At 44.4% G+C, this 26985-nt stretch overlaps 2 protein-coding genes across 6 annotated transcripts; one reads left to right on the plus strand and one right to left on the minus strand.

Moving 5' to 3' along the window:
- Positions 1 to 7926: 7926 nt before the first annotated feature.
- LOC124195845 (B-cell CLL/lymphoma 6 member B protein-like) lies at positions 7927 to 13671 on the minus strand. Of its 2 annotated transcripts, none has more exons than XM_046590458.1 (5): positions 13202 to 13671; positions 12160 to 12306; positions 11252 to 12062; positions 10673 to 10854; positions 7927 to 9317 (listed from the first exon to the last, which is right to left on the minus strand). In XM_046590458.1, exons 2-5 carry the CDS (start codon positions 12269 to 12271, stop codon positions 8695 to 8697), a joined length of 1728 nt encoding a protein of 575 aa, XP_046446414.1. In that variant the 5' UTR covers positions 12272 to 12306; positions 13202 to 13671; the 3' UTR covers positions 7927 to 8694. The 2 variants fall into 2 exon arrangements, with proteins under 2 accessions (XP_046446414.1, XP_046446408.1); XM_046590452.1 differs by having other exon boundaries at positions 11234 to 12062; positions 13202 to 13668.
- A 1599-nt stretch (positions 13672 to 15270) lies between these two features.
- LOC124195860 (lysozyme C II-like) lies at positions 15271 to 17849 on the plus strand. Of its 4 annotated transcripts, XM_046590497.1 has the most exons (6): positions 15376 to 15393; positions 15573 to 15655; positions 15829 to 16036; positions 16259 to 16417; positions 16499 to 16592; positions 17563 to 17849. In XM_046590497.1, the coding sequence occupies exons 3-6, from the start codon at positions 15874 to 15876 to the stop codon at positions 17804 to 17806; spliced, it is 660 nt and encodes a 219-aa protein (XP_046446453.1). In that variant the 5' UTR covers positions 15376 to 15393; positions 15573 to 15655; positions 15829 to 15873; the 3' UTR covers positions 17807 to 17849. The 4 variants fall into 4 exon arrangements, with proteins under 4 accessions (XP_046446427.1, XP_046446445.1, XP_046446436.1 ...); XM_046590471.1 differs by lacking the exon at positions 15573 to 15655 and having other exon boundaries at positions 15271 to 15393; XM_046590489.1 differs by lacking the exon at positions 15573 to 15655 and having other exon boundaries at positions 15271 to 15393; positions 17587 to 17849.
- The last annotated feature ends 9136 nt before the right edge of the window (positions 17850 to 26985 follow it).

The raw sequence follows: 26985 nt of genomic DNA on the forward strand, positions 1-26985 counted from the left end.
CTTTCACCGCAGATGCGATCACGCTAGCTCTGCAGTTCAAAGCCAATTGTAGCGCATCGTTTTCCGCAATAAAAACAGCCGCCGTGCTCTAATGGACTCCTGCCTTTTCAATGCTGGAGAGAAGAAGAAGAAGAAAAAAAAGAAAAAGAAAAGAAGACGAGGGCCAATAAGCGATTTCATATGGTTGCGTAGACATACCGGACGGAAAGCGCGCATCAGCAGCCCCGTTTCAATTGCTGCTGATGTGGGAGAGCCATCGGTTTACTTTGGGACTCTCCTTCTTCGTCATTTCTTTCTTTCCTTTTTTTTCTATTTTTACGGATGGAAGACAATTACACTCGGCCACATTGTTCGTCTCTCTATATACTATCCATCGTCTCAATCTATTCTGGGCGGAACGATATAGGGCCCCGACTGATGGTGATGGGGATAGAATTTGCTGAGGCGTTCAACTTGATCAGCGTTATGACACGTGGAAAACGATGGGGAAGCGCTTATTATGCCGTTAAAGAAAGAAAAATAAAAATAAAGTTACAACCGAGAGCCAATTGGTGATTTATTCAGCGCAGCCGGGACTGCCGGGTGTAATGCGCAAAAAGGAAGCACAGAAGATCGAGCGCGCTTGATTCGCTCTGAATAAATTTGAGCAGTGTAACGCTAATTCGGCTGCACTGAGAGCCTATAGCTATAAACTCAGATCCGTAACAGTATAACTGTCTCTTTAATAATAATAAAAAAAGAAAAAGAAAACAATAAAAAAGAAAACGGAATGAAAAATGGGAAGGAGCAAAAATATGGGCAAAGAAAATTTATTCATCCCTTGGTGGAAATGTGACCGAAACGAAATCGAGATGGAAAATAATAAGATCTGCCTCGAACATTTCTGCAAAAGATATTTTATGCACACACGGGGAAATTCGAAGGCGATGAAAGGCGGGTTTGTCCGCGTCGAGATCCCAGCAGATAAATCCTTTGGGGAGCGTTTAACATTCAATAGAAGTCGGAGGAGAAATGCGGAGGAGTTCAGCAGTCGACCCTTTTTTTTTATTATTATTATTTCGTTTTATTTCACAGACAGTCTAAACGTTTATACAACAGCTGCTTTAGGGAAATCAACTTACCAGCGACGACATGCACGCGGAGCCGAGAACACTGTGCACGGGGATATATAGGAAGTGTCGTTGGGTAAGCGGAGCACGCGCTGACTATGATACGATATTTATACTATCTATTCTCTTCCGTCATTTTCTGGTCGTTCATATACGCCTCATTTGAATTTCAACAGGGTTGAATGAATAAGCGGCCATACATATAGACACAGAGCATGGCAGCAGCAGCAGTATAGTTCAGGTTGTGAAGCAGAAGTGTCCCTCCCCTTGGAGTAGATGGAAGAAGTGAACGCAGCAGATGATAACGGCTTGAGGGGGAGGAAATGGGGGGGTGGGGGTGGTCTGATGACATTAGTCGTACGACAATTGCTACCTTGTCGCAACAACTCGACTCGGACTGATGTATGTGATTATAGATTGACAGATATATAGCTTGCTGACATACAACTGGCAATCATGACCTCCCCCTCCCCAATCACGTTAGACACATCACGCTGAACTTCTATACGGTCCCCCCTTTTATCTCCCGTGTCGCTCTTCTCTGTCCCTCTCTCGCGCATACCAATCAAACGCCACCCGTTTCTTTCTTTTTTTCGTTCGCTTTCTTTTCTTTATTTCCCCATTTGCAATGTCAAAATGTTTCATGGTCCCGAGACGGCCATCGTTTCACAGTTAGTTTCATCGCAATTCAGTTTGATTGAAGATGATGGCGGATTGGGAGCAAAGGGGGGCGGCTTCGCGGGACGAACAGAAGAAGAAGCCGTAGCACAAACTTTTGACGTTACACACGTAATAAGTCTCTCTCTCTCTCGCTAGGCTATTACCTAAATATTGCTGGGCAATGTCTCTCTCCCTTTTCCGTCGCTGATTGGCCCGTCGCTTCGCCCCATGCAAGTCAAAGACAACACAACGTCATTACACCCATCAGCAGAATTGTATAGCTGATGTCTTAGTGCTGTCAACATGTAAGACTAGACAACATTCGACGTCGCTTGCTAGGATTCGCCATCATAAAAAAGCAGTGTAAACTTATACCCCCCCCCCCTCCGAATCCTTTGCTTTTCATATGCAGCAAACTATTAAGTCTAATATCCTATCAGCTCGCTTTTTAAAAACAAACTTGCTCGTACAGGTATACGGCTTCCGGCGTTCAATGACTTTCGACTACGTCCATTCTATCCCTGCTGTTAGGTTCGACCAACCACGACGCTCCTAAATGGCAATCGGTTCCACAGTCGGCCGGTTCATAATCAAGAAATTCAGGAGATTCGGTTATTGTCTCTCATTCCGACACAATGCGCGCTCAATTGCCGAACCCAATCATCTCAATTGTGAACGGGATGACAAATAATTGGCGCAACCCTGGCTACCTAATTCCAACACTGGAAAGTCTCAATTCTATTAATGGGACAAATGATTTCTAAATTTTATGTTTGAAATAATTCTGGTCCCACATACTTGGGAAGATATGAACCAACAGGAATAGAGGATAACAATAAAAGACGGGCAACACAAACGGGCCATCGCAACGAGGAATAAACCGCAGCAGCGAATCTTTCACAAGGTTTTACGAGTCGAGCTATGACAAAAAGTGTCTAGCTGCATATCTTATTCTGTTTGCGTCTACACACGGCAGCAGTGAGTCTACATCGGTCTACATACATGTAGGTGATATTATAAAATATTTACCGGGTTTCCATACTTGCGAAAGCAGTACAGTAAAAGTATTGCCACAAACTCGTCCATATACTGCCGTGTAATATATAGGCGGTACTACCTTATTTCCCAAAAGGGGGAGGAAATAATAGACAGGAGACGTCCGGATGAAGCTCGTCTCGTTTCCAGCCCCAGTGTGGGAAGAAGAACACGTGTCTGTCTCTGCTGCTCTGATAGAGCGAGAGGTGATACTCTCTCTCTCAGTTTTTCTTGTTTTTTTGTTTCCTATACTTCCTTTTTTTATTATTATTATTCTCAGCCATTCGGCCTCTTGTGTCGACGAGTTTCTATCCGCTCCGTATGTATACTTGATGGATGACTCGGCAGAAACTCCGGGTTAGGAAAAAAATACACAGATGAGATAGTTATAAGAGGCCTCGATATATATACACTTACCCCCCTCGCACTATGTCTAGCGTCATCATCATCACCCTCCGCGAGATGAGCCCAGTCGGCCCATAGAACACATTCTCGTAATTAATATTGATATTTTCAAAATCGATTCAGCTCTATTATTCGGACCGATATGAAGGTTGGGGTAATAGAGGCGGGCACACCCCACCGTTAGTGTTGTCACGGGCTGGTGGTGGTGGTGAGGAGGGGGGGGGTGAAGGGGTTCGGTTATGAAAAAGGGCAGAAATTCCCGACTCTACCATCTATCGGGTTCGGCGGACTCGATGATTCCAGCACAAATGCCGCTATAGTCCCGCTATATGGAACTTGTGGGTTCAACAAAAGAGCTTATTGCCGGCGCATACCACAAACGGCACACACGTTAACCGGCCGGCCGATGGTCATCAACATGCCGATCCTGCAACAGCAAAAGGAGCGGAGGAGCCTTTTTTTTTTCTTTTCCTGCATCGGCCGCGCGGGCAATGGGACGTATAATAGGCGTGGAATCCATTGCGACGCGTGATGCTTTGGTGCGCGGATTTCTAATCTGTGGTTCATTTATTATCCAGGAGGAGGGTGCGGAATGAGACGAATGAGAGCGTCGTCACCTATTCACGAGCGTCGTCCAGACACATAGCCGCCCACCGCGGGTTCGATGCTCCTGTTCGTACGGTGGATGGAGCGAGGGGTTGAATTCAGGATTTAATATCTATGGGGCTCTCTTTTACCGGGTCATTTATTATAATAAAGCCCAACTGCGCAGTACATTTTTGTTTTCTTTTACTTTATTCTGTTGGGGGGGAATAGGACTGAAGAATTCCTCATTTTTCCACGTCGCTCAATCACATCGTAATTTAGACTTTATGGAGCTTTATGTTGTCCGAGTTCATGAAAGATACTCACAACTATGTGCGCGTTCGTCCCACACGTGTGAACGACTCGCCTGGAGAGAATCAGACTGTGTCGTAAAACAATCACAAAACATCCAACAGTGTCATTATTATACTGCACCACCAGAATTGATACGGGGCACAGATTAAAGTTTTTTGAGATTCAATAAAGAAAAAATAAGCGCTGGTGGTTCTCTCTCTCTCCGCGTGATGTACTGAATGACCCGTGCAAACAACTATTCGCGTTATCATAAGAAAATCACATATAAAACACATGATATTCGAATCCTGCTGATGACGCACGACGACAATGACGCACGAGCGCCTTTTGTTTTATTGAGGCTTTATAATGCTGCTTTCAAATCGCGAACGGATTGTAGTCTGACCTTTTCACATGCGTTCGAACATGGAATTAAGCTTTCTTTTGATAATCGTGTTGTTGGTTTGCAATGTCCTTTCCCACACGCATTCTTGTATGTGTTATACAAGTCGGGGCTCATCCGCAATCAACAATTATAGAGCGACTAAATAATCTTGATCATATAAATGCCTGTATCCACAGATTAGATGTAAAATAATTTGGTAGACGATAATCAAAAAGCGTGCGGTATTATTCGTGTCTACTTTGAAATTCCCCATTACGTGTATAATATAGACACGCTCTGCTATCCCGAGGCTTCGAATGAAGCGACTGCAACCAGCATGATGGCCAACCAGGACGTGAAGACCTATTAGGACTTGCTGTGTGTAATACGTCCAGAAAAGGCTATTAGTTACCGCTTTTTTATATTTTTCGTTAGCGGATTGCGCTGTAGGAAGTTTGGTAGATGCTTACTTTCTCCGGGAGAATCAAGGGAAATAATTCACGGCTGTACATGCGTATATATATAGATCTAGTCCGTACTAGTCTATAACTAAGTTTCTTGTTTCGTCCGAGATACACGTACACGTTTCCATTCTTCTTATAGTCCGATGTAGTAGTATATTGCGTAGATGGATTACAAAACATCGTGTTCTCTTTTACTTGCCTTTTACTAGGGGGGCCTCATCTTGTTCTGTTACTCGTCTTTTTAGACCCCCCTTGGGAAAGTATGTAGGAACGATATGTACTATAGTATATATATATAGAGAAGTCCGGTCTGGTCAGTTGTTCTCTCTGCTTATATCCGTTCTCTTATTACAAGTGGAAAGAAAATAGGAACGGAGGGCTTTGCGACCGTGAAAATTCAGTGTCAGGTGTCGAGTGGAGAGAGAACAGCACTTGCGGCTAATTCGATTAACTGCAATCCTTGGAAGAAAAAAGAAAAAAAAAAAGAAACTTCCGAGTTTATGATATCTACACAGGAGAGCAAGGAAATGGCGCAAGAAATTCTAGCGCAGGATATAATGACTGGATGGCGCTTGTAATTTCCGGCTCGTCTCTCTCAACACACCCCCGGTGGTGTGGTCAGTTCCTTAATCATTTCTGGTTAAATGATCCAGCGCAGCAGCAGCAGCACTACATATAAATGATTGCATCCACAGCTGATTACTGCTGCTGTGGGGAACATCGGTGTCATATTCGATACATTCTCCCCCGAAAAAGAATAGAATAAAAGAAAACGGATTTTATAACAGGATTTACAGCTATGTAACACGTATTACATGTAAGTTCAGGATTGCTCCTGCTGCCATCCCATCACCAGTACAGTGTATGTGTGTGCCCAGCACTCTTTGCTTGATATTTGCCTTTGTCCGCAAAATGGATTTGACACACACTGTCTGGAGAGTTCCTGGGCTTAGACACACACTTATACTATATACAGACCAGCACATGTATAGCTCTCGGTTGTTAGCTGGCCATTTCGATATTAGATAAAGCGTTAAGAATAGCAGCTACTGCGGTAACCCGACTCTTTTTTGCGCGCTAAAGGCTGTGCGGTGGTACATATACACACATGTGTCTCTTATAATGCGTGGAGAGATAACTGGATTGATGCTGGGGGCCTAGCGGAGCCGAGCCTATGTAGTGCTCCTATTTCTGTATATAGAGTTGCGTGTGCTTCACTCCACAGATTATATCGAGCCTATCAAAATATAGAGGGCCATCCAGATAAATGGGATAAGGTACATATAGTAGAGAAAATAGAGGCGAGAGAAAGAATCAAACTACTTTCTTCTCGGGTGTGCGGATGTACTGGAGGATCTTTGCTGGAGCCAACACAAAAAGGCCCGAGCGGTGCCGAGTGTGCTAATGCGATTGTGGGTGGAAAAAGGGGGGGGACCAGTCAAGTACACACACTCGTCTGTACACTGCGTCTGTAGTTTAGACATGAACGGGGAGGGAACCTGCAAGAGAGAAAGAAAAGACGTGAGCTGGGGGGCCCCTGCAGGTTATGTGATTTGCTCCTCTGAGCTTCTATTCCGGCCATCTCTTGTATATTTTCTCTGCGCTACTTTTTATAAAGCAAAAACAAGACATTCTCCCGCGGGAATCCTCGGGGAAGGAAGAAGAAGAAAAGGACGGACTGACTGCTGACTCTTTCCAGAGGTTCCTTCTACAGTTTCCCGATACAGTTTCCACCGATTCGGGTTGCCTACTGCTGGGACCTTCTGCTCCGGCTGCCCTCGACAACATTGGGCCCGACAGCTGCCAGCCAAAAAGCTCACTTCTTGTTTGACAGCATTCCCTTTTTCTATCCTTTTCTTTATCCACAAACACACACGAGTCGGCATCGAACGCGCGTTCGTTCCATTACACAACAAACGCAATATGACGAGAGTGAAGGGTTTCCTTTTTCTATAACTTACAATAAGAACAGAAAAACCTCCGACGGCATGTCATTCGGATGTCGAACGTTTCTTCCCCCCTTTTTTTGATGATAATAATCTTCCAAACGTCTCGACGTGATCTTTTCTCTTTTGTCAACTTATGGAATCCCGCGACTGACAGCCTTTTTCTACATATACAATCACGTGAGGCCTTTTGTGGAATGCCGTCTGCTGATGGCCAGCTGCACTAAGTCGGCAATGAAAAAATAAGAAAATCTTTTCTTTCTTATATCTCGGGATAATGTCGACTGCTATAGAGAGGACGACATGCGGAGAATCTCCATCAGTTCATCCATCGGATGTCGTCTAATAATATGAGATCGCCACTATAATAATTCTCAGGCGCCGTGGAGAGAGACAGAGTGAAGCACGCGACACATATCCAACATGTCACTGTAGTGTATAGCTCATGCTGTCCAGTCCTCCCCCCTTCATCCCTTGCGGGACCATCTGTAGCATCGGTTTATATATCTATGCAATCTCGATATCACATGGACATTAGCGCAGATATCGCTCTGATTCCCCATGAGAGATTTTTCTCTGGCCCGCTCTGTCCTTTTTATTTATTTTTTTTACTTCGCAGCAGGAACAACCGGCCGTCCGATTTCTTTTGCCCTTAACGGACAAGTTACATCGTCATCCCTCCCCCTGTTTTTTTTTTGCCCGACTGTTTTCGGGACGCATCAATTATGCATGGCGCAGTCTACCAAGTGTTGCCATCCGAGGGCTTGGTGCGTTTGGGTGCATACAGCGGAATTGTTAATAGCAGACAATCAGTCATTGTCATTGTCGTCGCCCTTGCCAATGGCCCTTAACGACTGGCTGCTAATCGTCGCTTTTATTCCCGCGCTGTGTCCCCATCGCACAGATAGGCACTAACACCACACGGCGTCTCTATATGTGCTATAGAGTTCATATACTAGGCCTGTGTGTGGATAGCGCTGTGATTCTCGACAATGATCCTAGCTTGAAAATCTAAATGAATAATTATCTCCGACTTTTTCACATTCAAAGAGTAGCGTGTATTTTTCAAATATTTTGATGGGGGGGTTGTTTTTAGCGCCGTAATTAAAGAAGGCTTCTGACCAAGAACGGAATGCATTAACACCAAGTATACAAACATTTACAGATAATTTAGACTTGTGGGTTTTGGATTTGGCTGGGTTCGGAACAAATAAAAACCAACAATTAACTTTGATTTTTAAAAAAGAAAGAAAGAAAAAGGAAACAATAAAAATTTCGACAAATAGGAAATAAATGCAAAAAGACACACTGGAACAAACAACTGGAGGAATAATTGATAACGTCAGTATACATATATATACAATTAAATTTATTTATATGTTCATATGGAGGAAATAAAAAAAAACAAAAAGTCTGAAATGACCAAATTGTTTGACGACTAAAAAATTAAAAAAGAAGCCAGAACATTCGGGTTTTTTTTATTAACTCGGAGAATCCAATTTGGTTTAACTACTTGTGGTGCGACGAAAGTCTACAGAGGAGGTGATATTCAGCCGATTATTAGACGTGAGAAAAAAGAGAGAAGAATGTGGGAGCAATATCTTCACACCCCGGAACAACAGACACACACACAAGTTATTATTATACACGATGACTTGTTTATCGGCTAGCACAAATATAATTAACTAGGAATTGCGGTTGTTTCTCCGCAATCATCATCATCACCAAAAACAAGCAAACCAATACACACACGTATACATCAATGGGGGGAAAAAACGGGAATCTAGAGAACGACGGGGGAGAAAAAAAAGTTAAGCCGATTGGTTCACTGGTAGCATGTGATGCTTGGCCATGAAATCCTGATGCTGGCCAATGAATGCCGGATGATTAGCGAGGAAATTGGGCAGTCCGGCGGCCGCTGCGGCCGCTGCTGCTGCGGCAGCGGCCATCTTGACTTCGTTAGTGCTGTTGATGAGTGCTCGCAAGTGATCCTTGTTGGGCGACGAGTGGAAACTGTTGAAATGCGCCAAGGCGGCTGCCACGACCGAGGCGGAAGGCGTCGACGCCGGATGAGGATGCTGATGTCGGTCGGAATGATTTGGCTGCTGGTGGATTCCGGCGGAGGTGGATGCCGTCGTGGTGGTCACAGAGGCCGCCGATGTGGCGGTAGTCACGACCATCGACGTCGACGCGTTGTTGGACGTCGCCGTCGTTTGCTGCTGGGTCGTCGTCGCTGTGGCTACCGTCGTTGGTGGGTAGAGCTCGGCGTGTTGGCTTTCGCGGTGCCGCCGCAGGTCAACTTTGCGCTGGAATGCCCGGCCGCAGTGGTCGCAGGCGAACGGCTTGTAGCCGGTGTGCTTGCGCGAGTGGGTGATCAAGTTGGACGATTGGCTAAAGGCTTTCCCGCAGACTGCGCATTTGTGCGGCTTTTCACCTGCAGCGCAACCCGATCGAAAGTGAACAAACGCTAGAAATTTGGCTCTAAACGTATTCATAGAATCACATTTTTCTATTGACCGCAGGAAAGAAAGCCGCGCAAGGATAAAGGGCGGACTTGATTGGTCCGATTAGCAAGATCGAGTGTATAAACATCTAGTATACCCGCAGCTGGACGAATAACGAAAATCGTGTCGCATGACTATATATTTTTAGAATAGGTTATACGATCCCGGTTAGGAGAGTTTTCACTTGGTTTTCGTTATCGTAACGGTGTCGAGTCTCTTTTCTCTATTTAATGTCCTTAAATGGAAACTATGCATTTCGTCTACACTATATTGACTGCTGTATTTGAAACAAAGAGAAAAGAAGAAGGGAGAGAGAGTATAAACGATTGGCTCAACCGCAATCATTGGCGACAATTGAAGTCCGTGCCATATACCCGGCGCGTTGCTGTCCCGCGTCGTAAAAATCAATCGACGGACCCCCCACCGACGCTCCACTTTGCTCTTTTCTCTCTTATTAACGAAACTCTTATATAATGTAAGCGCATCGGGCTAGCTGTATAGGCGCTATGGCAACTGCTGATGCTCCTACACGCAGTATGGATACATATACAAGAAGGAGGCCATAACGCAATTACGTTGCCAGCCAATAAGGAAAAGATCAAAGCCAATCAATGTGGGAGAAGGCATAAGGCCCTCCCAACAAGAGCCAACCTGCTAAGTGCTAACTGCGTGTATACACACGAACTTTTCAGGTTGCCAGCACGAAAATTGGTCCGATCTTCCTTGTCTTCCCATCGACGCCGGTCCAGGCCTTGTGTGTTGTGATTCCATTTACAGGGGGAGTAAAAAGGGGGGGGGAGGGGAAGCCGAGGTACGTATACTACCGGGGAAATCAGTTAGAATAACCACGAAGGGTGATGGTTCGGGTTGGAGGACCTCTACACTGCTCTCAGGGATCTTTATAATTGGGTTAACTTTTTCGGCTGGGAAGCTGGGAGACCTTTATCTTCCCCTGCGTGCTGCTGCAGCACACGGGTGCGTGTCGAGGCCTCGACGGAAATAATATTTGCGCTTCTGGTAGCCTACATATAGGAAGAAAAAGTGGTGGGCGAACAACGTAACGGGCTGCGCTGAAAGTCAGGGCGAATGTCGAGTGTTTGTCAACTCTTCAGATTGTCTCCCACATTTCCCTTACACACTATGTAAGCCACTGTGGACCCAACTCTTAATTCTATTTTATTTCTTTTCCCCTTTGGCGGTAATCCCGCATCAAGTTTGAATGCAGTAAAAGCTTAGAGATTTCAGGGATTTGTGAAGGGGGAAAAATAAGAAAAGAAAAACATACCTGTGTGGATGTAGGTGTGTTTTTTCATGTCGGATTTCTGGTGGAACCTTTTGCCGCAGTACTGGCAAGGATACGGCCGGGTGTCCGAGTGGATCAGCAGGTGAGTCGACAGCGTCGACGACCGCTTGAACGTCTTGCCGCATTGTCGGCATTCGAACACTTTTTCCGTGTTGTGCAGCGACCTAATTTATGGCGTGAAAATAATAAAAGAAAAAAAAAAATAAGAAAACGACCGTTTTTTTTAAACATTTCAAAAATTTAACAACCGACTGGATTATTCAAGCAAAACACTATCATTAGATATACTACTCTTATAACATTTTTTTTGGGGAAAAAAAGGTCTATATTTTAAGACTCGTCATGCGCAGCGTGTTCATGAAATCTTTTCACAAAAGTCGTTGTGAAATTCCAGACATCAAACTTGAATCAAAACGTCCAAACCGCTGTGCCGAAATTGGTAGCTACAACTCGGTTGGCGCGATTACGTGAAATATTTGAATCGAATGACACAACACGCCGCCTTGCATAATGATCTGATGATTTGATTGTGAGCAGACTGACCGGCTACAAAATACGGACCGATGCTGATTGAGGCTGATCTCGTGGCCGAACGTCTTGTTGCAAACGTCGCAAGCGAACGGCCTCTTGCCGTTGTGCGAGCGGCGGGCGTGAACTTCCAGGCCGTGCGGAGTGGAGAACATTTTCTCGCACTTGACGCAGGAGAAATCGGCCGAGCTGCCGCCGCTACTTCCGTTGCCGCCGGCCGATCCGCCGCCTCCACGGTGGTGGTGGAAACACTCCAGCGGATACGGATGTTGATTCTGGTGGTGCGGATTGTTGCTGGTCGGTTGCGGGAGCCGACGAGAGTTGAAAAGAGGATCGCTCGACTGCTGATGTTGCGGCGGTTGTTGTCCCGCCGGCGGAGCCATTCCGAGACCGAATGGAAGAAAATTCGACCCTCCAGATGAGATGGAACCGAACGGATTTTTGGACGCCAAATCCGGTGGCAGGAACGAGCCGTAGCTGAGGAGGGAGAGTCGCCTGGACAGTGCGTCGTTCATCCGCCGGCTGAAGGATGAAACGTCGTTCATGTTGTTCAAATTCTTTGGATTGCCGGAAGATTCGCCAATGATGACCACCTCGTTTCTCGATGGCTGTCGATAGTTGACGGATTCGCTCAACAGCGAACGGACGCTAAAATTCCGCGTAGGCGACGACTTGGAAGCGGCGGAAGGAGGTGGGCTGGCGGCTGGCGGCGGCGGAGTATCCGACGTATCCAGGGCGATGGGCCTCCATAATGTGGCCGTTTTGATCACTGGAGGCGCGGCCGAAGGTGCCTCTTTATCTAGAAGTCGATCCATCCCGAAAAGTTGGTGCGGAATAATCGTGTCTAATAAAACAATCACCGAAATGTTGATTTGAATTTCCAATTGATTGACACACACACACACACGCAAACCAAAAAATGTTGAATTCGAACTTATTACCTCGAGTCGTCGATTGATGCGATTCCGACGAGAGGGGACGTTCGTCTGTCATCGCAGCCGTTGGTGATGAACAAAGATTGAAATGAATCTGAACGTTAGGGCGAACAATCATTTCAGTTTGTACCCGGAGTGGGCAGCCTTTTGACCCTGCGAGAGCCAACGATAAAAATATTTTCAAAAAAAAAAAACCATCGGAACGACACAAACAAAAGCTAGGGAAAACACGAGACGATAGGAGAGATTCGAACTTTGTGATCATCAAGGCCCTTTTTCCCCCACCCGATGGGATCTTAAAATGACTGCGCTTATTTAGTAATCTCGACTCGGCTCACAGAGTCCAATTTCGGTATCAACACGTTCATTCAGCTCGGCAGATTTCTGGGGTTTAGGTTAGATTATCCTATACCCGAATTACGTCATCAGTCATTCCAAATACCTTTTTCTTTCTCTCCTAATAAACGTGACCGACTGCTTTTGTTGTTCAGATAAGAATTTTCACACGCACACACGCGATTGGGGAGGTTAGATCAGCTGATGTGGTTAAAACGGGTGATGGTGTCACCAAACAAAGTCCCCAAAAAAAAAAAAAGATTACGCTCGGCCTCGTCCGTAAATCAAAAGAGCTCATGTCGTTCACTGGTTAAATAGCCAACGGACTTGTGTTCGCTCCTGTAATCAGGGGAACGGCAAACAAAAAATCTGACGGCCTCAAAATGTAGGTATTTATATACGTCCTCCGTGTGTTTCATCGGAGGCGAAATCTATAGCCTACTACCCACACGATTGAGCTTGTTTTCTATATACGTTCTTATCGCATTGTCAACACACGTGTCGAATGATTTCTTCTCTACTGCGGCATTCGGAAGATTGTGTCCATTTCGAAGACAAGATTATAAAATCACGCGTTCTACCTCCTATTATACACCCGTCAAAACTGGACGTCATGAGATCCAGAATAATCTTTCAGCTTTACCAAATAAAAATGAAACTGCGCATCGTACCAAATGAACTTGTTATGTATTTGCGTTTGATTCTTTTTTACCTTTGGTCGAGCAGACGATGACGGCTATCAAAGTGGGCGTTGTGCGTGATGGATGGGGGAGAGAGTCGTGAACTGCGGTTGTCGATCGGATGAACTTGAACGTCAGACTGAGCCGGCGTTCGTGAGCGGAGGACGAAGAAAAGTGCGAGGGATCACACAAAAAAATAAAACACTTGGCTGGGGCTGGACGGGAACTGCTATCCGGCAATGCGGATAAAAAGAGAGAGAGAGAGAGATTGAAAAGTCGACGGATTTGCGCTCGGCACTGGCAACTGAAGAAGCAAAACGGAAGCTCGGAAGAGGGAGGAGAGATTGACGGATGCCACCCCAGTCCTTGTACACTATATAGACGGGAGTGAGATGGGATCTCTCTCCTTCTTCCCTTTATTGAGGTGGTGGGTGGGTGCGAGCGTAATCAAGTCAGAGAGGATCAGACTTTTGGCTGACTCCCCCCTCGCAGTTCGATCCACTTGACTATGGAGATGCACGGAGAGAAAGAACGAGAGAGTCTTGATCGTTCTTGTCTCGACTCGGTGCTGCGGACGCACAAGCGCTGGCGCAGTACATCACGGTGGATGCTGGATAGCGAAAGCGCCGTTCAAAGGATGAAAAGAAGGTGGGCGATCCGGAGATGAAACTGCGAAACCCGGCCATCATCCGTCGCCGACATTTTCCCTTGTGTCGACCGAAACAAAAGCGGGAGCCGAGCTGCGATTGGATGAGCCGGAGGAAAGCGAGCGGATCTGGTTGGTGGACTGCCCGTGATTGTTGCCCACCCTCTCCTACCTCTTCCACCCTACACATTATGGGGCCGCACCCGCCCTCTATTCTCCCACGTCGGCTCGCGTATACTTTCCTCCCTCCCGTATGTGTGCATGTACGCGCGCACGCGCTTCCAGCCCAGGCCAGCCGGCAGTAGCCACCACCGCCATACCCGATATTTCCAGTTTGCGCTCTCACTTCTTCTTTTCTTCATCCGACATCCACCGAGGGACGTCACTCTATTTTTTTTCAAGATCATTTATCTCAATTTACACGGGCTTGTAAAAACAACAACTAAGCAGCTAGAAACCAGCGTAATTAAGGGATTCTGACCGATCAAAACTGGACTCGACTGGTTTTTCCGTGTACATTGCTCTGCTTTTATTCCCCCCCCCAGTGATATCTATTCAGCCGTTTTTATTTTTTTTAATTTTATTGCTTGTTTGTTGACGCTCTATTTGACTTGCTTATTCGATACCTTGTCCACAGCAAATTCCCCAGAGATAATACGACTCGAAATCACTTTGAACCAAACAAGGCCATAGTTGATCCTAAATACACGGACGCGGACGTCATTCGTGGCTGCAATCTTTCAAACGCGGCGGACTCCAGCAACTGCGGGCGATGACACGTTCGTTGTATAGCCTGGGCAGGAGAGGCCAGGCATTTAACATGATAAAGCAGAGCGCATTCCATCTGGACGAATGCCGGGGCCGTTATTATTATTCAATTCTCTGCTGCCGTGATGCCATATTTATCCCGTTCCACTTGGCAGCAGCATTTGATATGCCTAAAATTGCCCAGCTCTGTCATGACGATGCCATGTCTGTTTCATGAATTATGCAAATATAGTATACTCCAACGCACGGGGTGTGGAATTAATTCTCCCCGTGTATATTCCTCGACGAATCGTCTAATTCGATTGTTGAGTGTTAAAACTCTGTCGTTTTTGTTTTGTGTTTCTCGTGAACTGATTGGAAAATCGATGGGCGAAGACTTACAACTCTCAGACATTTAACAACATCATCGCCTTCCTTTTTTCCCTGTGTCTTTCCTTAAAATTTTTTCCCTTTTTTTCGCTTTATATTATTTTATTTTTTTTTCTGTTTCTTTTTTTCCAGTAAATTTTGGAAAGAGCGGCTCGGACGACGATCAAGTCCAGCCATTTCCTGCTCCGTTGGAGGACACCCGGTCGGAGCTAAATGACCCGAACCGGCCAGCAACGACGACGAGACTCGTTACCTGCACAATCTGCGACCCGTTTTTTTTTTTCTTTTTTCCCCCAACCAAAAAACTCGTTATTCCTATACACATCCAGTTCAATGTGCAGAAGAAGAATTGGACTGCGCTGCTGGTTATATACTCTTCAAACGCTTTTCCCGTCCAGTCGGTTTCGCTCCGTTGGCAAAACCAGCCACGAAAGCAATAAGGTAAACGCAACAGACTAAACTCGCCTAGTTCAAATATTTTTTTTCATTTATTTTCTTCTTCGCTCTCCAGCTGAACCTTTCCAGTTCGTTAATGCATTGAAACAAATTAAGGCTTATTTTTTTGTTTGGTTTTGTTAATTCTTTATCGTTCTTTTGAACCCCAGTTAATATTTTAATAGGCAGCTTGGACGCTTGGCTCTCCGCTTGGATTCGAACGGTGTACGCACGGGCCGTTGATCGGTCGCGTGTTGTGTGTACTCGGGTATCTCTCCAAAACCCGTATTTAGTACTGCACAAGTGTGTGATAATTACAGACGCAAATGATGACGTTTTTTCTGTTTGGTTTTACATTGTTTGGCTGAGTTGATTGCGCAGGACATTGATCCTGCCGTTGTTATATTCCTCTCTGCTCTCTTGTCCTTATTATTATTATAGAAGAAGAAGAACAAGTCCAGCAACAGTGCCCAGCCAATTACAGGAATGTTTTCAAGTGCAACGTCGCCGTTGTTTACGACTAGCGTGTTGATGGTGTTCATGGCCTCTTGGTGCGTTCCAGCCGGACGGGCCCAAACCTACGACAGATGCCAACTCGCCCGCGATTTACTCCACAAATACAAACTGCCGGCCAATCAAATCTCTCAGTGTACGTACGTTGTCCCTGATTTTCCACAAAACATTGAAAGCTGCTGTTTGCTCGTTGATTTTTATCGATTTACAACGTCAAGGAAATCGCGGGCGGATAAATCTGCTCCGGGGTACAATCTATAGAACTAACGATTTTTTATCCTTGTGTGTCTTTTTTGTTTTTCTATTTTTGGGCGAATGATTGGCCGTTGGCGTTGCCGGTTTTCGCCTCGATGCTCAGGGATCTGCCTGGTGCGCTGGGAAAGTAATTTCAACACGTCAGCCATCGGTTCTCTCAACTCTGACGGGTCGCTCGATCACGGACTATTCCAGATCTCCGATCTTTTTTGGTGCGATCACCAACAGGGGATGGACAGCGCCTGCGGCCTCACTTGCGAAAGTATAATCATATCTTTTCTTTAACTAATACATTCAAGTTGAAAACGTTTTATAAATTTTTCGGTTGGGATCATTATCTCAGGTCTAAGAAACGAGGATATCAAAGATGACGTCATCTGCGCCAAGCGAATCTTCCGCCAACACCAACACCTGACTGGAAACGGTTTCAACGCATGGTATGGATCACACACAATGAAACTCTTATTAATACTCTTATTAATGATTAGTAACTTTTTTATTTCTTTTATTTCTCGTGCAATTAAAAAAGTATCGAAGCAATCAAAAATAGTTTTGAGTATACAGCTATATAATAATGGCCGCTAATTTCCAATTGATTATTAATTCTGAATTTAGTATAAAATAGAAACGGTAAGGGCTTTCTGGTGGCCGCACGAGTTTTACTTTTATCGATTTTTCCTCGTTCATTTGTTACATTTCTGCGCAGAAAGGAAGAGGAAGAAGAAAGAAAGAAAAAAAGCTCGAAGAAAACTATACAACCAGAAACCGCAATTATAACATAAAAGAAAAAAAAAAAGAGCATCCGAGCACACGACCGGTGTAAACGCTGTGCGCAGTGCTCTTTAATGCAACGTGTCGGAAAGCCATCAAGAGAGAGAAGTGCTTGGTTGGGTTCCGTATGGGCTGATGGTTCAGAAAGCTGAAAAAAACACACACACAATATAAGATCAGTAATAATTCAAATCAAGTTCAACAATCGCTTCGATTCTATTCAAGAAAATTCACAAGAACTCTTCCGCTATACATACACCAAGTTATAACAAGATTAGAATCTCAAATCTGAAACGGATCAAGAACTGCCGAGCCTGAAAAAGAAAAAGATTTTTTGTCGAAGAAGAATGTCGTGAATGTCTGACACGATTTTTCGTTTCTTCTTACTGAAGGATGACGGCCAGAGGGGGAGAATGAGCGTGTCAAAGACCGCGAAAGTGAGACATTACAAGTGTTCCATTGGCTTCTTGACGAAAGAAGCGCGTTGGACGTCACTCGGTATGCGAGCTGTATTACATCACGCATTTCGGTTATAACACGGGACTGGATGAGTGAATTTTCATTCTGGAATTCCGTTCTTGATCGTTTTCTTATTCTTCTTGAATCTATTTTTTTTTTTAATTTTTCGTTTCTTGGTTTTGCTTTTCTGGCCGTGCGCAGGGTGGCGTGGAGGCTTCACTGCCAGGGCGATACGGATTCCTACACGGCCGATTGTAATACCAGCAGCAGCAGCCCATCAGCGGCCAACGATTCGTCGGGCGCCGATCGGGAGCGGAAACCGCAATTGGCCGCTCAACCAGAAAACCCGCAACAGTCCAACAGCAACTGGCTCTGGTCCCCGTTCAGTCAAGCATTTCCAACCGGTTGGCTTTTCTTTTGAGCACACAGAACAGAAAAGAAATAAAACGAAACTTACACACACACGTACACACATTTCTATCTCATTTTTTTTTCGAGAGAGAGAGAGACTTGGCAGTATAGATGGCCATAACATACTTTTATTCTTTTGGCGTGTGCTAAAGGGAAAGAAGAAGAAGAAGAAAAAAGGAGCCCTGATTACCAGAACCAGAATGCGGAACCGTCAATATCTATACCTCTTTTCTTCTGCCGCAACATTCATCATCGATGCTATTCACTCCACCCTCTGCTAGAAAATAATGTGATAGTGTCTCCCGTATAGGGGTGAATATATCAAAGAAACGATATGTTACATTTCTCTCTCTCTCTCTCCAATCAGCGTGAGAGGGAGCCAGGTGAAGTTGGCCATTACAGACGGTCTAATATGCTGGAATGATGGCGGTTGTATAGGGAAACGGCTACACAGGATGATTCACCCAAATCCAGTTTCGACGTTTAAAGGCGATAGTAGAGCGCGGAGAAAAATCCCTGCGTCCGCCCACGTCGCTCCATAAATCGGCCGGCGGTATACATTATAACTCTTTTGACGTTGTGCAGTATAGCATCATCCTGTGCCCTTGACAGGAGCGACATATATTTTTTTTATTTTTTGGAAATTTTACAGCAGAGGACATAATCCCGTTTTCTGTTGGGCTATATAATAAGCTCAGGATGGTCGTCATATTTCATCCGCCCTTGATCCAGAAATCCAGATGGTAAATCAATCAAGAAAAGAGGCTCGGCGGATGAGTGTGATTGGTGGTCGCCCACACACATCTCCGTTGTTTATCCTTTGAAACTTTATATCCTGCGAATCATCACTACTCTCGTCTCTAAATTTCTACTCGTATAGCCTTTATATATTGTCGTGAAGTGAAATCACGATGCAAATCAGCACCGCAAATGGGCTATGCAGGGGGAAAGAAACCAGGCACATTGTAGTCCAGCAGTCATCGGTCCGCTTGCTGTCCCTGTTTTCTTAGTGATTGAAAGAATAGAGCGGGGCCGGGATAGAGAGAACGAACGATCCGGAACGTCGAGGGACATAATCACGCGCTCTTCTTCGTCGACTGCCGCCGCGATGCGCCGGAATGTTCTTCTGCAGGGCCCATCACTGAAAAAAAAAAAATAAAAAAATAAAAAAATGTTGTGTATAATTACCGATAGAGAATAGCATCGATTATCCACACAGAGTTGGTCTTGTGTGAAGAGACAAGTGCGTTCCTTTAAGTAACTTTTTTTGGGGGGAGAAAAATAAATCGAGGATGGCAGGAGCGGGGTCGCGCTGATTGCGTTTTTACCTTTTTCTTTTCAAGGGGGGAAGGCGGCAGGAAGGAAGGCGAGTGGAACGCGTGCCGAGCTGCGGTGTGCGGGAGAGAAGAACGCGCCAGCGATTTATTTGATCACCGACCTCGCGCGCGCGAGCTCTTGCGGTTATACTCGTCCCGAGACAGACACAGTTTCTCGCCTTTTCTGGTTTTCTCTCTCTCTCTCTCCGTGTGTGTGATGCTCTTTGGCTTGATATTCTTCTCTTTCTATTATATATCCAAACGGTTCCACTTCACGACCGACTTACCAGCAGCAGAGGACCAGATATGCCGGAGCCAAGCGAATTTCATTATTGTCTTCATTTCTCTTAGACCCATTGGGCGCACACTCTTCCATGATTGTGCTAGAGCATGATTTGACTACACTTGTGTTTCTTGCTGGCCCCCTCTTAACGGGCCGTTTGCATCCAACGGGGAAATGTCATCATCCATTTGTCAAGCCGAGAACAATTTTCCCATTTTTTTGTTTCTCTTGTTCGTTGTCGACTTGTCGGACATTATGTATAGTGTCCTGGCATTCTTCTTCTGTTTTTCCTTCTTCTATACCCTCCACCAATGGGACGTACGGTAAAAAAACGGCAACTACAAATTGCTTCCACAACGATTGAATGCTGTACGACAGGGAGAAACGAAAAAAAGGGGAACCGAAAAACACTCCTGATGGTTAAATGGAGAAAAAGAATAATGGTAAGACAGTGGCCGCGGCAGTTGCTGGGATAAAAAGGACAGCGCGAGGTAATCACGAGGATAACCGGCGTAGCGTGACTGATCCATCCGGCCAGAGCGCTCCCCTTTAAAAGAAAACTAAAAAGAGTTTTGGAAGGGGGAAAACAAATTTCCCTTAGAGAAGTGGATATAGCGTCGGTTATCCAGCACTTAGCTAGCGTGATTGCCGCAAACACGCTCTCCAACGTCACATGTATATATGTAGGCTAACTCTGTATGCCGATGCACCTTGGATACATACACGCCCGATGTTCACGCGCGTTATTCGACTTAAGGAGAGAGAGAGAGAGAGAAGAAATGGGCAACTAAACTGACGAAATGATTTGAATAGGACATGCTAAAAACCTTTCAATCGAGGAGATTGAGCGGCCTCGAGTTAAACGCGTACAGCAATCAATAACATTCGCTTTTTTCTTTTCTTTCAGTACTATACTGTATATGTGTGCCGAGAGTTCGACGTAAAAGTATAACAACCCCGGATTCAATTTCAACCTTTCTCCTAAATCGGCGATGGTATAATATAATCTTATATCGTATTTTTCTTTCTTTTTTTTTCCTATTCTTGGCTATATAGTTGATGTTTTTCCTGAATTTCCCTTTGGCGTCGAGCCATGACTTTTGGGTAATCGATTTGATTCCTGTGTGTATAGATATCACGTAACTGTTGTGGCGCAATAATCTTTTCTCCGACGAACCGCTGGCTTCGACTCTCTCTCACTTGCACAGTGTGTCTCTTTTAAAATTCCTATCCGTGGTATTATTAAAGATAAAAGTCAACTGTGCTGCCTAGCTTGGATGCAGTCTCGTGAAAGCAGAGCGTTTTCTATATCAAATGATATGGATTTAACCGACCGAGAAAGAACGAAAGCTTCCAGCTATAATACAGCAGCTAGTAGCCTACCTAGACATCAGGTTGTTTATTGTGTACGCCATCGCGGAGTAATACCCTGGAAAACTTTCACGAGCGCCAGCATCATCCCACACGACAATTCCCTGTAAGCGTATAGCGCGTTGATGTTTTACAAGTGTTGACTATATCCCCGGACGAGATTCGGTCAAAAACGAGATCGTAACGCCAGGTGGGAAAAAACCCATCATCAACGTCGTAACATTCCAAAAACTATCGCCAGCTATCGTCAGTCCAGGAATTTTGTACACAAAGAAAACAAAAAAAGAACAGCAGCTCATAATATACGAAAGAGGCAAACTTTCTCCACAGAGTGTTGGCCACGCCAAATGAACCGAAGGTTTTATTCGACTTTCATGTGTGGCCAAAGTGTATTTTTAAAAAGCAACAAAAAGAGATTCCTCCGGTTATAGTAGCTATAGTACATGTATGCGTACGGGCGGAAATATTTGGAGTACCCTACATTCCAGTAGCAGCCAGCAAACATATAGGAAACGATTTCATAAATGTATAGGACAATATAAAACACGCACATAAACATATATATATACGTGCGTGTGATGGTCATCAGAAACTCACGCCCAAACGTACGTGAGCTGCGCATTCAGTGGTCGGCTGTGGATTTTCTAACCGGCCGCAACCTACTTTGATCGGCCAATGAACGGACGTCATCAATGTAAATTGTTATAGCCTGAGCATTTTGAGTCTCATTTATTTGTGTGATATTTTATTTTATTTTTTCCTCTTTTAGACCAGCAGCAGCTTTCTTTTATCGAAACCAGCAAACGCAAGAAAAATGAATCACTTGTCATCTGCTTTCTTTCTTTCTTTTTTAGAAAATTCAAAGAAAAAACTGATATTTGAGCTTTCCTTTGTCCTGATCCTCTTACCCCACCAGATTGTTTGTTTTCTTTTATTCGGGCGTCTATTGAAGATATCCAAATCACTATGATACTCTGGGGATGCGTCTTTGAACGAGTTTATAATTCAATCAATTGATGGCCGGAGCAGCGGAAAAGGGCCAAAACTAGACATAGGAGGGGCCGGCTGAGGGAAATGATAGCGCGGGGAGTTGAAAGCATCCAGCTGTCGGCGATAAGTTCTAATTAGCCGGGCGCGCGTTGCCTCCGTCGCAGAACGATTGCGGAAGAGTAGTACAGAGTAGTGTAATGCACAGACAGAGCCAGAGAGCTGTTTTTATACGTATATTTTTCCTCTCATTTCCCATCGCGGCGGATGGGGAGCAGCGGGCTCCGGAATGACGTCCGCTGGGATGACGACCGATCTCCCCCCTTTTTTTGTTTGGCCGCCTCCCTGATGATGATTTTTCTCTTCTCTCTCATCGCCCGTGTGTGTGTGTGTGTGTGTCATCAATTACACGTCCAACTGTGTCTATTAGATCCATCAGCGGTTGTATGTGTATCATTTATTATATTGTTTTTCCTTGCGTAACCTTCTTCATCATCTCGATGGACTACGTAGTCGACTTGCCTTTATGGAATAGATCTGCCGTCCGTCTATCCATATCGGCCAGCGAGCCGGCCAGGCTCCTCAATCGAGCAAAGAGCCGAAAAACGGGAGAAGCTATAATCAGAGAGAGAATCAACTGCGCTGGGCCACTAAATTGAAATGGTTGCTACTGCCACTGCTGCTATACTCCTCATAGGGCGCCGTCCAATTGGTTGCGGGTCGTCCAAATAAAGACATCATACGGCGGGCCAATCAAACTTGTATGTCCGTCTAGCTAGTATATACCTTCAAATCCAATTTCCAAAAAGGACGGAGGTTCTCTTATTATTGACTTAAACGAAAGGTTAACATTATTCCCTCTTGACTTCCAAGGCTGGGTCCTGTAGGGTCTTATTAGATGACGGTTTCGGTCTTAAAGCAATTATCTGCTGGGTTCGTGCACATTTTTACTTTTATCGTATGTGTGGTAGGATCAGCGTAACTTGTTGAGACGAACTATTAGATGCTAAAGTAATCCCTAAAATGATTCGCTTTTAACCGCTTTTATTGTTTTTGAGCGGTTTGGATTTAGGGGGGAGGTCGATTAATACTTTCAATCGATATCTTAAATTGAAGAGATTAGTGTCGTCTGCTTTCGAATTTTGTTTTACAAGTTTCGAAAAAGCGAAAGAGACACAAGTTTTAAGATTACAAAGAAAATGGAATCATCACATTTTTGGAAACGTACACGTGGTGCACGAGAAATAACACACAGAAAAATCAAATTACTAAACTGTGATCGTTGTGTCAACTTTGGTCACGTCTCGTTATAGAATCGCTTAACACATTCTCCATGCTGTTCAGCAGGTAAATTACCAGAATACAAATAGAATGCTAATGGGAGCTTCAATAAAATAGTTCAAAATAGAAACCAAAATAGAAATTCAGAAATCAGTTCAAAATTTGTGAGATTTTAGTACCTGACTATACCCATAGCATTGATCATGTAAGCCCCCTGTAGATGCATGGCAGTTTGTTTGTACTGTAATCTTCGCCTTTTGCAACCTTGTGCAGATTTGAGGCTTGAGCCAGCCATCATAATAACGCAATATGCAAGTTTTGCTTGTCTGGTATTGAACTGCCATCAGCAACAATCTTAGCATCATCAGTAGGATAATGATTTGTGTTACTTGTATTCCAGCGAACTACTAGATTTTTTTGAATAATGCATGACTTTCATAATTTCAGTGTATTACATGGAAACCTACAATCTCATTTATTTATCTCATTTATAAAAAAATACAGTTTTCCCCCTGTAATTTTCAACTTTTCCTATTTACTTGTTGTAAACATTTTTTCGTAACCCATTTTTTATTTTTTATTTAGATAACAGCATCTTCTTTGATTGGAGAATCCACCAATGTTCGGCCGATTTACGTAAAATCTCCTGTTCCCCTTTCTTGAAATCCCCGTGTACATCCATGTGTGTGTATTCACGAGGGCACCTTTCTACCTATCCCCCTGGAGGATTCAACCATTGTGCAGAAGTAGTGGATGCCTGGCCGTATTTCCCAGGCTTAAAGGTAGGAAAATTTATCTCTATTCCATTTGGTGGTGGTTTAAATCGTGACATAGGACGGAGTACGATTATTCCTGAGCTATGCGGTTGACTAGTTTTCTTTTCGCCGTTTTTGTTGACTCAATAAGCGTTCAATTAACTCCTTTGTAGAAAGACTGCAGATCAGGCCCTAGGTTTTGTACCTCACATCTTTGCCCGTGGGTAAAACAATCAAATTCAAAAAATATTTGAACTTTAGAGTGCAACTAGGAAAGTTTTTTAGCCAAGAGGGACAAGGCACCTCCGCGTTTGGTCGGTCATCTTCATATCCAAATAACGGAAAAAAGCGCACAGAAAGTTACGATCGAACCTAGGTCAATTTTCTTTCCGTATGTTGTCGAGGACCACCACCATCATCATCATCATCATCATAAAGAATGAAAGAAAAAGAGGGGTGGTAGGGTGGGGGGGAGATTAAACTGATCAGAGCCGCACAACTGACCATAGAAGGGAAATATTATCAGGTGAGGAGAGTTGACCATTTTTCTAGCTTCACCTGTCTTCATATTCATTATACTTCTTTTTTTTCTCTCTCTTTTGAAAAAAGAAGGGGGGTTCCTCCTGTGTATACAGCACGTGCCATGTGTGTGTGTGTGTGTATGTATGAAGCCCCGGTGGTGGTGGGGGAGGTTACGGATGGCCACCTTTCAGTCGTTGACTTCCTGCCTTCTCAAATCAACTCTCTACTGCTGCTGGCTGCTGCTGGCCGTTGTTTTTCTGTGTTCCATAAGCGAATAACCGCAGCCGTAATAAAAACCCGTAGCTTATCTTTTTTCTTTTTCTCCTTCTCCTTCTCCTTCGCCTTTTAAAATACCAATTCATTTGATTACAATTTCAACGTTATACGTGCGATATAGGCCTGTAAGAGTCTGAGACATAAAAAAAAAGAGAGAAGATGTTTGTCGACCAATAAGCAACTCGCTAACTTTCCCAGCGATTTCTCTCCCGTTTATCATTTCCCACGGCAATAGAGGCGGAGATACTGTAAAATCTCATTTGCATCACAAAGTCGTTATAGACGATTATATCCGTATTGTGTTTTAGGCTGAGAGTCGCTTAAAAACCAATAGAAATAAACGGGCGATTTATAAATATTATTATACCCATCCTGTGCACAGGCAGACACATCAGGTTACTACTACAACACGGGTGACTTATGGGGGGGTTATTTTTCTACTCCATTTATCTCTTCCTATATATTAGATATCCCCTTTTCGCCCCGCGTTGCATTTTGTTTCCTTCCTTCCTCTTTTGTCTGTTATTTAGTTAACGATGATGCACGCGTGTGTGTGTGTGTCTGTTACCTGTACAACAACAACACAAAAAAAAGATGAACCGGTGTTGTTGTCCCCCCCCCCCTCTCTCTCCAACCCCCTCATATGAGGGTGCTGCTTGCCAGATGACCCACATGGTATAAGTCATTTTACACTCATCACGTGCCTCCTGATAAACATTTCTCTCTCTCCCTTTTTTCTTTTTTGTTTCGGTACTTTTATTTTTTTTTTACCTTCGTTTACCCCTCCCCGTTTTTTCCGTACAGTCATGACTTTGTGTGTCTATTCTAAAATGCACACAATCAAAAAGAGGGAATTTTTTCTCTTTTGAAATGATGAGATATGCAAAAGCCGGCGCTTAAAAGGTCTAAATCTATTTGAAGTGTATTGTGTTATTTATACGCGAGACGTATGCCCTCATTTAGAAGGTTTCAAAAAGCTCGGCGGTTGCCTATTTTTTTTTTTTTCAAATTATTATTTTTTTATTAATTCATTCATCTGTGAAGCGAAGACGACATGAATGGGCAATTGAAAAAAAAATTGCAGAGTCATCATCACTTTCAGAATTGTTGAATGACGTAACGACAGAAGGGAAAGGGGAGTGATAAGAAACGATACACTTTGATATGCAGATGTGCAGACTCGAATGTCTTATACTGAATAATTCATACTAAATTCTATTTGACGAAAAGTTGCGTTCATTACCGAATTTTTTGTCCAAAGATACTTGGGTTAGTATTTGTAACATTTACATGAATGCCGAGTCATTCAAATGGCAGTTACGTTCGATTTTTATTACGTCAGAAGATCTCGGCATTCCTCTGGTGCTGCTGGTCCGAATCAAAACCAAAATCAACTGCCGCCCTGAATCCGTGACGGTGATTGCTGGGACAGCAGGTGCGGGTGGTGAAGGACGCGCGGCAATTTCAATTAAAACTCGTCTAACTTTTTTCTCTGACGGCGGAGCAGCGCGTGCGACATCCGCAGAATAATAAAAAAAATAAAAAAAAGGGACAATTTTCCATCCATCTGTGTCCCGGGAGAATTATAAGGGGCGTGTACAGTTGACCCTTCAAAACAGGCCCCCACACGTATTATAAGGCAAAACAAAAAAGAAACGATGTTTCAATGGGGTGGGGGGGAGAGAGAAGTGGCAAAGGTCGATGGCGTCGCTTACCTGCTGACTCTTTGGGGTCGCGTCAAAAGCCGAAGAGGGGGGAGACCCCGATCACCTGGCCTCTTGGCTGTCCAGCGCCCAGTCAAGGAGAGAGAGGAAACCTTGACGCCGTTTAAAACACTGAAGAAGAGAGAGAGAGAGAGGGGGGGGGCACAACACACACACGTTATAGCCTACACACGAGCTATTGGAGAGGAGCTGCTATAAGGATTGAAGTCACTGGCGTGTCAGCACCTGCTTCCGCCAAGGAGTGTATAGGAGAAGAAAACGGTTTCTTCTTTTTTTTTCTTGTCTTTTTCGCTTATCACACAATAGGGAAGAAAGATAGAGAGAGGATTGCGTATAGTTTTCTTGTTTGTTTCCTGTTTTTCAGGTTTTCTTCTTCGAGTCGTCGGTCGGATTTTCTTCGGCCGGCTCGTGCCAACTTAATTCAAAGGGGACACAGAAATAATAAATATAGCAAGCGCGGGGCTTCATCAGCTGCTGCTGCTGTTCTAGACCTTATCTTCCCCTTGTAATAATCCTGGGGGATAATATTCTTTTTCAGCTGCAGTCGCCTAATACGTACATGTACACCGTCCATTAGCTAAGAAAAGTTTTTTTTTTTTTCTTATTATATGCAAGAAACAAACACCCAGGAAGGGGAAACGTATCGCGTCTTATTATTATTATTTTTCATTGGG

Source organism: Daphnia pulex, chromosome 1, assembly GCF_021134715.1.
Source record: "Daphnia pulex isolate KAP4 chromosome 1, ASM2113471v1".
NCBI classification, from domain to species: Eukaryota; Metazoa; Arthropoda; class Branchiopoda; order Diplostraca; family Daphniidae; genus Daphnia; species Daphnia pulex.